Source organism: Argopecten irradians, chromosome 9, assembly GCF_041381155.1.
Source record: "Argopecten irradians isolate NY chromosome 9, Ai_NY, whole genome shotgun sequence".
NCBI lineage: Eukaryota > Metazoa > Mollusca > Bivalvia > Pectinida > Pectinidae > Argopecten > Argopecten irradians.
Genome location: NC_091142.1, coordinates 27,914,136 through 27,927,232, shown reverse-complemented (window position 1 = coordinate 27,927,232; position 13,097 = coordinate 27,914,136). Strand labels below are relative to the sequence as shown.

The window sequence follows — 13,097 nt, the reverse complement described above, 5'->3', positions numbered from 1 at the left end:
TGTGAGAAATGAATGCAAGGTATAGACTTGTAACATGATTTTGAGGGACAGCAAAGTACAGACAGCCGAATTGGTACAAAAACAGACCAGATATGGTCAGATAGTGCCACTGTAAGCAAACCAGAGAACACATTGGGGCTTCGGGACCTTGTTGGGAACATCAGTGTAAATAGGATGAGGATTGGAAGTCGACCATTTTCACCAGTCGAGCAAAGTAGAAGGCCGAGATAGAAGGAAAAGAGTAATAGGAATGGATTGATCAGAGGGGGAACAACAGCACAAAAGAAGAACAGCCGAGTTCGGCCAAGAAGAATCATATTCTCGCTGTAACTTTATAGAACATATGATCACATGGAACGGCCTGTGTAAGACGGAACCCGTGAAGATCCCTTTCATTCTCAGACCAGTGTATCACATATTGCCATCTACAGCCAATTCGTGTTGATAAGGTCTTGTTGAAAATTAGGTTTGTATCCTGTGCGGCTGCGAAGACCTTGCTAGCACTTATCCTCCCTGGCTCAGAGTGTGTAACTCTCCAACAGAGAAGATACCGTCAGCGAGATCAGATTATGCAAGATCAGATTTAATTGGTATCTTGGAGAAAGAGGTACGGCAGAAGAGGCCAGCAACTCTACAACGGAAACTCATCCACATGCAGTACAGTTTGTTTGAGAGAATAGTCAACCACCTCTACTACCGGTCACTCAAACAACCCCAACCCCAATGGGAGATGAGTGCAAACTTAAACAATTGCTTTGCACTTCCGGATATAGCGCACACCTCAATTATACCACACGTACACAATTATAATGTAATATAATGTGATGGAAATGATGAAATTGATTGCCATGGGAAGAAGAATGTGAGGAGACCATAGGTTTCTGGTCGAGGTTGATGTCGAAGGGTTTCCAGGTCAATCGGCGTGGCGACTGTTACAAAAGGACGGATAAACAGATACTAGGAGCTATGAAAGCAGCTACAATTTAGACCATATCGGACAAGGCAGAAAGGACATCGTGTTGGTTATGGTGCTGACAAGATGAGCAGAACTAGGGACCAAATAAAGCAAGCAGTGACTTTTCACTACTGATGACCCGCCAATCGTCGAATAAGGTTCGAAACGGCCGATCAGTGTTGGAATAAAAGAGTTTCCAGATCTTCATGTCGTGGTTACTTAACGGAAGTAGCAGTTAGGTTCCATCAACAGCTGTGAAATCGGTGAGTTTTCATCATTATTCATTAGCTTAAAAGATGCTACATCGCCGACGAATGGTGTAAGAACAAGAGCAGACAATTAGTATTTTTCTTCAGTAACAAAAGTTGCATACCTTACACTATTATCACCATTGTAAAAATTGAGCTTCTTGTTTTACTTTATGATATAGGTCTATAATATAAGACTCTTTCAAATGTGTATATGATATTCTACCAGAGGGTCACAAAATTTTGTAAATAATTTCTCATACCGACACGTGTAATACTGGCTAGTCTAGGGCAATACACTCATGCCGTCTGAAGCTGTATTTCATTGCTACCCATGCAGTAAAGCCTCGTGACGTCACAGCGTCATCAAACTACTACTTTCTCGGTACAATTTTAACATTTTTTTCAGAAACTATGTTGTATTTACTTTAAAAGATACAAACAACAGGACTTGCGTTGAAAATATCACGCAATTGTTATTTATGGAGAACTTATTTGCAATCACGATTTTTTCGAATTCATTTCAAAATGGCGTAAAGTCGTAGTTGTAAAATTGCACTTAAACGTCGAAGTATAAGAGAAAATACTCTTTCATACGTGGATATGAAGGATAGGGATATTCTACCCTCGCGATCACAAAATGTTGTAAAACCCGAGGCTTGCCGACCCTCGGGTAGAATATCCCTAATCTTCATATCCACATATGAAAGAGTCTTATATAATTACATCCCGAAAACAATCTATGGCACTATGTCCTGTATGGAATGAGGTTCATTATGTACTGATTGCGCAGACAACAAAATTGTATTTAGACATACATATACAATGTACATAGATTATTGTCCAAGTAATAAAAAATATTTATGCTCTGTCGGCGGTGGAGCATCTTTAAGGAAATTCTTTAAATTAAAATTGTCCACGTAAGCATTTCGAATGACGCCATTTTTTCATTAAATACGGATGGTATTTAAAGTAAAAAGATTACCCTTAAGGTCAAAATTATTCATAAATAGTGTAAATAACCTTAAAATATATACAGTGTGTATATTGTATATACATTGTAATGGCAAAAACAGTTTTGCCCTTAAGGTTAAAATATACGACTGGTACGATAATGACAAAAATAAACAATATGATAATATGTGAACTTTATAACAATCCAGACAAATAGTTTCAAAATATTTGACCTGAAGATTAAATCTTTGTCCTAAGGTAAAAACTATGTTGAATGTCATTATGTGACGTCAGATTGGTATACCTCTTGCAGGAAAATGAAATCGACCAATTGATTGGACAACATTAAAACTTGAACGGCTTTTAAGGTGAATAAATGGGTTTTGCCATGTCAGTTGTCATTGTCTTGGAAGTAAGCCTTACTATTTTCCAACGCTAAAACATTTCATCACATTTTAAATAATAATTTCAAATAATAGGAATAGCCCGGGAAAATCGTTGCATACTGTAGAATTGTTATAGATTCTTGATTTCATTTGACTTTCATATGACCGCTAATGATGTTACATTAAATATCAGTTTTCTCGTCTTTCCGTGAAAATCGCGATTCCTTTACCCTCCACCCTCGAAAATTACTGGCTATATGTAGCATATCGCAAAATAATGCACATCAATAAAATGGGTCAGAGATTAATTTTTTAGGGTCCCATTGGAAGTGCGCCTTCACCAGAAAATGCCAGCTTTACTTGAAACAAAATTAATGGCGCGTAAACCTACAAAATGGCTTATTCTTATTTGAATAGAAATCTTCACGTTATGGTAGGGTTAAAGACAGAGAATGTTAACAAGTTTTTGAAATATTGGGCCAAAATAATATTTTTGAATTTTTCAGGTAATTTGTTGTTGTTACCATAGTTTTCACACGAATGAAGAATAAGCGCAGAAGCTAAACAAATCCTTATCCATCATATTGAAATTGCAAATGTAATTCAGGTTAATTATATAATTATATATATTATTTATACTTTTTGTATAGGTAACTGTGATGTTTGGTTAAAGATGCTCCACCGCCGACAAAGCATAAATGATACTCTTCATTTGAACAATAATTGGTGTTTAATCAAATATCTATGTGTCTAATTAACACAAACAGAAAAATAATATTAAATAATTTGTTTTGCTTTTGGTGCATGCGCAATCAGTACTTCATTTCATATAGAACATAGTGCCACGGAATTTTTTCGGGATGCAATTCATCGTTTTTGATTTTGTTATCTTGAAATAAAATTAGAAGCTCACACATTTTATTTGTGGTAATGGTGTAAAATAAGTAACTTTTGTAACTGAAGAAAAATATTAATTCGTCAGTTCCCGTTTTGATAGAGACAAATACTATTTGTCAGCGGTGGAGCATCTTTAAATAAAGATATTTGCATTTCAATTTTCACATAGTATACAACTCTATTGTGAGCTAGCTACTTGCATGATTTTATTTCTGAAAACATATATTCTTTCACGGGTAAAGTACATCAGTAAATCAAACTTAGTGACATCTTTCTTTATACCGTTATTTGATTTTTTTTCTTTCATTATAATATTATCAAGGCTGACAAACACATTTCCCCTAAAACCGTCTGATAAACATCATGTATATAAGTCTATTCAGTGATTATTGATAAGTTTTGTATGTAAATAAATATCAATTAGTTTTAGAGAATTTACCTTGACCTACTTAACAAGCGTAAGACATGCTATACACATCATTGATTACATGTACACAATACAAGCAACATCTGTGCTTTAGTTTCTAAATTGATTTAAAATCTGCTTTATTTTCACAACAGAATATAGACAGATACTTTGACAGGCGAGGTTAAAAATAGGTGAGCTGAGAAGTTGATAATACAGATCTATGTGAGTAGTTGATAGTCTACAGCGGTCATCTGTGTGTATCGTTCGAATACACAGTACTCATCGCATGAATGAATATTCATAAAAAAACGAAATTGTAATATCTATATGAGTGTGTGCTCGGAGGGTGAACCCTCAGTTTTGGATGGGCTCCAGCTAGAGTGCAGTGTATTGAGACCTTGGAGAAGAAGAGAGGTACTTGTATAAACGATGGGGAATATACTACCCAGAAATCAGTAAGTATCATTCTAATGTACAAGTCACACTGTTGTGTGAAAGGATGGTAGTGTATATACAATGTAGGTCATGTTTTCGTGGAGTTTGTAGGGTCAGTCCAGGTTATGTTTACAATGTATACCGTTGCTCTTCATCGTAAACAACGTCCATGTTTATGTACGGCAGTGAGTGGCGGGTGGTGCTTCCTCTGGTCCTAACATCTTTATGTACTACGACATTCTGACGGATAAGCGTAATGATATACATAATGTATTTATCTGTGTTTAAGTCGGGTATATGGGTCAGCTGAAATTCAGGCTCGAGAGCAACGAATTACATTATGTGTTTATATAATGGCACATGGATTATATTAGTTTCTATAGTAGTATGCAACTGGTACATGTACATGTGACTCGCACTGATGATGCAAGACACACGAGTCAGACGAGAACATTCAGTAATCCCAAATGTTATTTGATGTTGACATTGTTTGAAATTGTGAAAAACATTTTCCATATTGTTTTGCCATTTTCCAACGAGACCATTGGTATTTTAATGTTACACTATCAACATGTAATTAACATTTCTGACGAGTCCTAAGCGGCTGGAACAGCTGCATGGTGCGGTTATGCACTCTCAAGAATTATGTAATCACGTGTAGTTTATTAGTTCTAGATAATTTACTTCAGTAAAGAGGCATGCAAACCAGCGCCTAATGTTGGCAATATGTCGATTTTGAGGACTAAATCACACTGATACCTGGTAATTTCAGATAGTATTTCAATTTACGGGACTTTGATTCAAACAAAATATATTTCCATCAGAAGAAGAAATAAAATTATATCAACCTAATATGTAATTCTATTTATTTTCTTGTGTTGTGATAAAGGGGCAGATCGCCTCCAAAATTCTGCAACACTGTTAGAATTACTCATTTGACACATGTTTACTACTTCAAGTAATTCGTATACGTTTGTATGGATCCAATGTTATATGGAATACAACCATTGACATTACTTCTTTCACTCTAATATAAAAGATACTTTTTTTATAAGGATATGCTGATGCACATCACGTTTATATATATATACATATTGCAAAATCTTAAACCATCATGATTAAATTAACCTAATATTTGAGTTACATATATCATCGTTCTTTTTTTGACGGAAGATAAGTTCTTGTGTCTACTCCCTTTGGTAATTGTGCAAGTAAAATAGGTTTGAATTAAAACAAAAATATAATGTGATCCAAAGGCTTGAATTAAAACAAAACTATAATGTGATCCAAAGGTTTGAATTAAAACAAAACTATAATGTGATCCAAAGGTTTGAATTAAAACAAAACTATAATGTGATCCAAAGGTTTGAATTAAAACAAAACTATAATGTGATCCAAAGGTTTGAATTAAAACAAAACTATAATGTGATCCAAAGGTTTGAATTAAAACAAAACTATAATGTGATCCAAAGGTTTGAATTAAAACAAAACTATAATGTGATCCAAAGGTTTGAATTAAAACAAAACTATAATGTGATCCAAAGGTTTGAATTAAAACAAAACTATAATGTGATCCAAAGGTTTGAATTAAAACAAAACTATAATGTGATCCAAAGGTTTGAATTAAAACAAAACTATAATGTGACTATAATGTGATCCAAAGGTTTGAATTAAAACAAAACTATACTGTGATCATTTGAGAACTTAAAAGTCATTATTAACCTGATAATCTGATCTGTTACAGAGGTTGGGAAGGCGACGATCGTTACCTACAGGTCGAGTTTAGACTTATGGACACTGACAAGGACGGGTTGTTGTCAACCGGAGAATTGATTAAACTACTTCTGGCTCTCGGGTTTGGGGGCGACGAGGAAAAGACCGAGGTATATTAACGTACTTATCATGTTATTGGCACGTCTCGTGTATATATCACTTAATTAGTGTCTACGTGTACACGAAGCTTAATTGGTGCAGATATCGTACGTAGCAATGTTGTCAGGGTAAAATTGGATATCTACGAACACTATCTTAATTGGTGTAGATATCGTACGTAGTCATGTTGTCAGGGTAAAATTGGATATCTACGAACACTATCTTAATTGGTGTATATATCGTACGAAGTAATGATGTCGGTGTAAAATTGGAAATCTGAATTGGTGTAGATATCGTTCGTAGTAATGTTGTCGGGGTAAAATTGGATATCTACGAACACAATCCTAGTTGGTGTAGATATCGTTCGTAGTAATGTTGTTAGGGTAAAATTGGATATCTACGAACACAGTCTTAATTGGTGTAGATATCGAACGTAGTCATGTTGTCAGGGCAAAGTTGGATATCTACGAACACAATCTTAATTGGTGTAGATATCGTACGTAGTAATGTTGTCAGGGTAAAGTTGGATATCTACGAACACAATCTTAATTGGTGTAGATATCGCACGGTTGTCAGGGTAAAGTTGGATATCTACGAACACAAATTTAATTGATGTAGATATCGTACCCAGTAATGTTGTCAGGGTAAAGTTGCATATCTACGAACACAGTCTTAATTGGTGTAGATACCATACGTAGTAATGTTGTCAGGGTAAAGTTGGATATCTACGATTACAATCTTAAGGTGAATAGTCGGGCAAAGAAAACCAGTCTAAATGCGTTCATTGGCCTTCCAAAAGTTCTCACATATTAATACGACGGTCAAGTTCTGCTTAGTTTCCCAGTTCTGACCATTAAAGTAAAGAAAAGATGAAAGCATTGAAAGCGAGGCTGCGTGGAAATGTAACCACGGACATAGTGAGCCGGGAGGACGTTTTAGAATTCCCATACTTTAAATTAATTTCTTCGTACGCAGACAGATTTTGACGAGATTTTATTTTTCCATTTCATAAGAAATTAAACTGGATACATTCACACCATTTTTACCGACTTTAGCCATCCTTGCCCGACTGTTCACTTTAATTGGTGTAGATATCGTACTTAGTAATGTTGTCAGGGTAAAGTTGGATATCTACGATTACAATCTTAATTGGCGTAGATATCGTACCCAGTAATGTTGTCAGGGTAAAGTTGCATATCTACGAACACAGTCTTAATTGGTGTAGATATCGTACGTAGTAATGTTGTCAGGGTAAAGTTGGATATCTACGATTACAATCTTAATTGGTGTAGATATCGTACGTAGTAATGTTGTCAGGGTAAAGTTGGATATCTACGAACACAGTCTTAATTGGTGTAGATATCGTACGTAGTCATGTTGTCAGGGTAAAGTTGGATATCTACGAACACAATCTTAATTGGTGTAGATATCGTACGTAGTAATGTTGTCAGGGTAAAGTTGGATATCTACGAACACAATCTTAATTGGTGTAGATATCGTACGTAGTAATGTTGTCAGGGCAAAGTTGATATCTGCGAACACAATCTTAATGTGTTCGTAGATATCGTGGTGTCAGGGTAAAGTTGGATATCTACGAACACAATCTTAATTGGTATAGATATCGTACGTAGTAATGTTGTCAGAGTAAAATTGGATATTGCGAACACATTCTGCGATAGCAAACACAAAATAGAAGAAAAAAATTAAGAAAAACATCCAAAAAAATAACTAATTAACTAACATGTCTACAACCTGTACAATGTCATTTAACAAATAGACAAAAATACCACCATAAGATATGTCTCAAGATATCACGGAAAACATCTTTCACACATTTCTGTACACATATTGCACGAGTTCCCGTGAAAACCAAGCAGTCTTTAGTATATAACTTAACAAAGTTCTACATATAATTCACGTACGAGTTCCACGCTACCTTGTTAGATGCACATTTACTGATATTTTCTGCATTGCTGGCCTAGTTTTGTACACTTTTCGAGGTTTTCTGTATGTGAATGTGTTAAATTGGCATTAACACTAGTTTATAATGCGTTGTAGTGGGATACACACTAGTGTTTCCTGATTGGTGCGTCTTGTGACTTATATTCCTGTACGCCTCTACGAATTCATCACTATCTTGTTCATCTTTCACATTTCCAATATTTCTGTTTGGTTTGGCTTATTCCACTCATCACTGAATAATTTGAATTATTCCATGTACCAGTATTTCTTATTTAACATTGACATTTTCTGCTCATCTCTGTACATCGTATGATCCACCCAATTCATACTGAAAATCCCCTTATTCTACGCGTTACAACGTTCAAATATTCCTGTACAACACTTGCATTCATTCTTTTTCAACCCATGTCACAAGTTCCCGTAAAAAAATCAATTAGAAATATTTCAATATACAACTTCATTACATATTCCTGTACCATTTTCATTCTATCTTGTTCGATGAGATGAGATAGAATCGAAGGACACAAAGTTTTCTACAAACGAAAATAAAACGAACTGAAAATGTAGTGGGCTCAAAAGAAAAGAATTTTCGTGAAACTACGCCCTGGTTGTGTTATTATCATAGGAAATCATGACATTAAATAACAATAATCACAAAACTACATATTAAAACAAGTATGTATATTACGTCAGTCGAAGACGTGGATACAAATAAGACGAGTACTTAACTGATAACAAAGAAACACAACACCAATTGACGCAGTATTATCTTAAGGTCTAGATATATCGCACGTAGCCATGTTGTCAGGGTACGTAAGATTTGATTTATTATATTTACGTCCTATTAATAGCCAGAATCATTTAAAGACCATCTACCTTAATTATAAGCTGGTACATTGTGTCTTGCTTGTGTGAAGTACGAGATGCGCTATTCGTACTGAAGCATGCCGCCCAAGACACCAATTGCAAGCAACACACCCCACCCGGTCACATTATACTGACAACGAGGGAACCGCGTAGCTAAAAACATGTATAGCAAACAATTGAAAATTGAAAAATTGAGCTAACATTCCATCACTGTCCACGGGAACACATTTACAGACATTACAAAGTTATTGAAATAAAATATATTGACAAAATATATCGTTTCATATATTGCTATGATATTTAGTGATGTAGGACATTACTCTTTTTGAAGATCGTTATGTATACTGTTCCTCATGCATATGACTATCCTCGATACTCCAGGGCTTCCGATCACTTACGATCTCTACAGTCGTAAGTGATCGGAAGCCCTAGAGTATCGAGGATGGCATATGACTTCATCATTTCTATCTATAGAACAAACATTGCCCATTGGGTACATTAAAACCCTATTAAAGCTGTTTTAATTGGATGTTTATATGGAAAGTTTCATTGACTTTTTTACATATATCATGAGGATTAGTTAGTCACAGGATACTAATTATAGAACAAGTTAAAGGTTTATATCTATAGGAACCAGTCATCGTCTATCACGTGAACCACCACATGATTATGAACATTTTCCACGTGTTTATGACAGTTGTGGGTTAGTTGAAGTGGAAAGCAAATACATTTAAATTATAAATTTATCAATTGAATGGATTTGAAATCTCAAACAATAAAATTCAAAATAAGATGACAAAGAAAAGAGTAGTGAAATGGCGGGAAATAAGTTTGGTTTGGTTGTTTAAACGTCCTTATTTACAGCCAGGGTCATTCAGGATATCGCGATGTGTCTGGCTTAAGAGGTAGAGAAAAGACGTAGTACTCGGAGAAAAACCACAGATCTCTGATCAGTTTATGTCCCACATTAATTCCACGAACTTGCCACTCAAAGGTGGAGTGATATTGTAAATAAGGATATCCTAACTAACTGATCGGCCCGTGAATACATGGATGAATCCATGGATTTCTTTTAGAAATTATGTTACTCAGAGAAGATTGTTCTTTTTATACATTTGTATAAGTGGAACGTTCCTCATTTTAGTGGCGACTTGTCATGATTACATTTACGTGCACTTGTTACAAATCACAAAGTTATTATAAATTTTGTTTATGCTGAAACGGGTATACCTACCTTTTTACTTTTCATAAATGATCAAACATGTCCTAGCATTTGACAAGGCATAAGTGAATGTACATGTATTTTGTTTCTCTTTTAATTTGAATAACCGAAATGAATGAGATTTCATATAATGAGTACACGTATACTACAACAGACCTTTTTAATAATTATCAAGAATCTAGAAAATAACCTTATACTTTTATTTTAAGTTACTGCTGAAAGAAATGAATAAAGAAAGAGACGACACAATCTCGGAAGATGAATATGTTGAAGCTGTGAAATCCAACGAAGAAATCCTTATCAAGTGAGTACCGAAAGACTTGATCATAAACATCAATTGAGCGAAGATAAAAGTATTTAGTATCTTTGTGAAAAGACTAATAAAATGTTACAGTACGTTTATTCTTTAAAGTAAATATCAATGTTTCTTCTCGAGTGAACGATTTTCGCTGGACAGCACGGAGTTTGCAGAGTGCTGAACAGCCAATACCCTTCTCAAAGGGAGTTATCACTATCTACAGAGAGATCAACATTTTATTATTATTCTCAGTTACTTACGTGTAACATGTGAAAGTGTCTTATCTTGTGTAAGCTAAGAGAAATATTTTCCTTAGCAAATATAGGATATCATAAGCAGACATTTTGCTTTTCACAACTATTGCTGATATGTATAACCTTGTGGAAAGTTATGCAAGGAAATACATGAGGACTTGTCTGAATTTCAAACGGTTGGTCTATCATATGAGCACACCATTGGTTGTACAGTTCCCCGTTCAATTAATTATATTAAACGTTATACGTAAAACGAATTGAAATGATGTTTCATGATTGAGATTATATAACAAAAGTCAAATTTAACAAGTGAATTCCATACAAATTAAATACAAGTCTAAATTTGGTACTTTTGACATGATGCTCGTGTGACTAGTTAACGCTGTATTGCCTTCGACTTCATTTTTTTTATTCCCACAGAACAAGCAAACTACGGGCTATTTTCGGAAGCTTTGACGACACAAACGATGGAAAAGTTTCGAAATCAAAGATTAAAAAGGGACTCCGTGTTATGGAGTATGATGTTGACGAAGCCATGGAGAAGGCAATAGAAGAAACGGACTCTGATAAAGACGGATTTGTTACCTATGACGAGTTCCTCGGAAAACACCTCAAAAACAAAGGATTCATCCCGAAATGATCAGAAGTGCGAAGGTCATCATTCCTTTTACTATATTTTCTAAATGTAATAAGTAACTAATAACAGTTAAATGTTTTTCGAATACAAAACATAATCGAGCGGCGAATTTTCTCTCAGATAAACTTTTCTTAATGTCGTTTCCAACATATTAATTTTGGTATGTTTTGTCGTTTACAATGTGATAAACACGTGCAATTCCCATTGATATTGAATTCATATTCAGATTAACAAAAGGAGGACCGACAAAAAATCTTGTTGGGATGTGGGTTACTATAAATGTATTTGTTTTGGCGCAAAAGCAATCTTGGACAATAAATTACAATGACGATTTCACGAAATGTCCGTAATTGCGATATAAACAATTCAATTATGTTATTACCTTGATCTGTTATTACATTGAGACTATATCTTCAGATTTTCGTTACCTTTATATACGATTCTATTTTGATTTTATACCATTGTAAGCCACAATGTGTCTTATTGTCCTTCATCTAATATATGATTGCTATTTTTATGTAATTTATATCACCATATTATTCATTTCATTATACGTATGTGCATGATCTAATAAAATTTATTGATTGTTTGTTTTCGTTTCATTTCATCCCAAAACTGTATTTTCGAAATCTGTTGCATTGCATGAGTAACCATGTAGTATACACTCAGTCTGGACGTGTGCATTGTATGGGATTATAACCAGTACCACATCTGTAGGTAGGCCTATAAGAGAAGTATGTACCGTTAACGTGAAAATTACGCAAGGTAGAAATTTACGCTTATAACGCGAATGCCTTTTTAGCGCGAAAATTTCTCCTTCGCGTAAGATTTTGTGTCTTTACAAAACTATGTTGTAAAAGTTAAGTCATTTTTATCGCGAAAATAACAACGTCACGAAATGTTTACACATACAAATCGCGAAAATAACAACGTCACGAAATGTTTACACATACAAAAAAATCGCGAAAATATCAATGTCACGAAATGTTAACACATACAAATCGCGAAAATAACAACGTCACGAAATGTTTACACATACAAATCGCGAAAATAACAACGTCACGAAATGTTTACACATACAAATCGCAGAAATAACAACGTCACGAAATGTTTACACATACAAACCGCGAAAATAACAACGTCACGAAATGTTTACACATACAAATCGCGAATCTAAACACTTGAAAATATATCCCCGTTTACAGTATCTCAACAGAAACGTAACTGGTGAACAAGATTCCTGTTACAAGACCAATAGATCAATGAAATTGATATCCAGGAAACGTACTACATATGTATGTAGTTATGATATTAACCACTGAATCCGCACACATCGTATGATAGCTGCAATATTGTAGCTCAAAAGACTTTTTGACAGAAAATGGTGTCGTCTTAGGCTGAGTACGTATATTCGTTCTAATCGTATGACTATACATGTACGATCAGGATCAGTAAGAAAACGTCCGATTAAATTAAGTAAATTGAATTATTGTTGTATTATCGATAAGTGAATACGTATCACATTGTATCTAGAAACGTTAAAGTATTATATAACCCTCTCAGTATAAATACTGAGTGCACTTAACAAAACCACTTAATCGAAGTTCCAAATCATCATCTCGTGAAGAAATGTTCAACACAATGTGACTTGCTTGGCCATAAAGTCTGTTTTGTCATTGTCCTTTTGGGTGGTCTGAGTAA

The 13,097-nt window shown here is 34.6% G+C and overlaps 1 protein-coding gene across 1 annotated transcript; it reads left to right on the top strand.

Annotated features, from left to right (window-relative positions):
• The first annotated feature begins 4,107 nt into the window (after nt 1-4,107).
• Nucleotides 4,108-11,985, top strand: LOC138331942 (calmodulin-4-like). The gene is made up of 4 exons (XM_069279830.1): nt 4,108-4,304; nt 6,029-6,167; nt 10,417-10,511; nt 11,180-11,985. The coding sequence occupies exons 1-4, from the start codon at nt 4,279-4,281 to the stop codon at nt 11,397-11,399; spliced, it is 480 nt and encodes a 159-aa protein (XP_069135931.1). The 5' UTR covers nt 4,108-4,278; the 3' UTR covers nt 11,400-11,985.
• Nucleotides 11,986-13,097: the final 1,112 nt, after the last annotated feature.